The sequence below is a fragment of the Penaeus monodon genome, chromosome 29 (genome assembly GCF_015228065.2).
Source record: "Penaeus monodon isolate SGIC_2016 chromosome 29, NSTDA_Pmon_1, whole genome shotgun sequence".
In the NCBI taxonomy this organism is placed as follows: Eukaryota; Metazoa; Arthropoda; class Malacostraca; order Decapoda; family Penaeidae; genus Penaeus; species Penaeus monodon.
In genome coordinates this window covers 6,609,070-6,609,389 of record NC_051414.1, presented here as the reverse complement: position 1 = coordinate 6,609,389, position 320 = coordinate 6,609,070, and the positions used below count along the sequence as shown (strand labels likewise).

Here is a 320-nt window from a genome sequence, read left to right as displayed (position 1 = left end):
AATCCCTCTCCCCCAATCGACCCCCGGCCGCCCCTGAGCAGATCTCCTGCAGGAGGCAGCCGTCAGCAGGCAACACCAGCGCTACATCGAGCGGTGGGTGGGCAGCGGCGGCTCTCTCCCCCGCCAGGAGGCTCTCGCGGCGAACAGCCAGGACCCCCACGCCCGCGGGAGGCCACCTACGGCCAGGAAGACGCCACGCCCGCAACATCCAGGCCAAGCGGTCCCATGAGGCCATCAAGAGCATGGGTCTCTACGCGCCCAACACGCACTATGTCCCGCCGCCGCCCAGTGAGTGCGAGAATCATCGTTGTTTTTATCCC

At 67.2% G+C, this 320-nt stretch overlaps 1 protein-coding gene across 1 annotated transcript in view; it reads left to right on the top strand.

Moving 5' to 3' along the window:
• Positions 1-320, top strand: part of LOC119591632 (UPF0193 protein EVG1-like) — a 2,789-nt gene that overhangs the window by 1,541 nt on the left and 928 nt on the right. Inside the window, 2 exon segments of the mRNA XM_037940387.1 lie at positions 42-202; positions 204-288. Of these exon segments, the coding sequence (XP_037796315.1) occupies positions 42-202; positions 204-288 (246 nt within the window).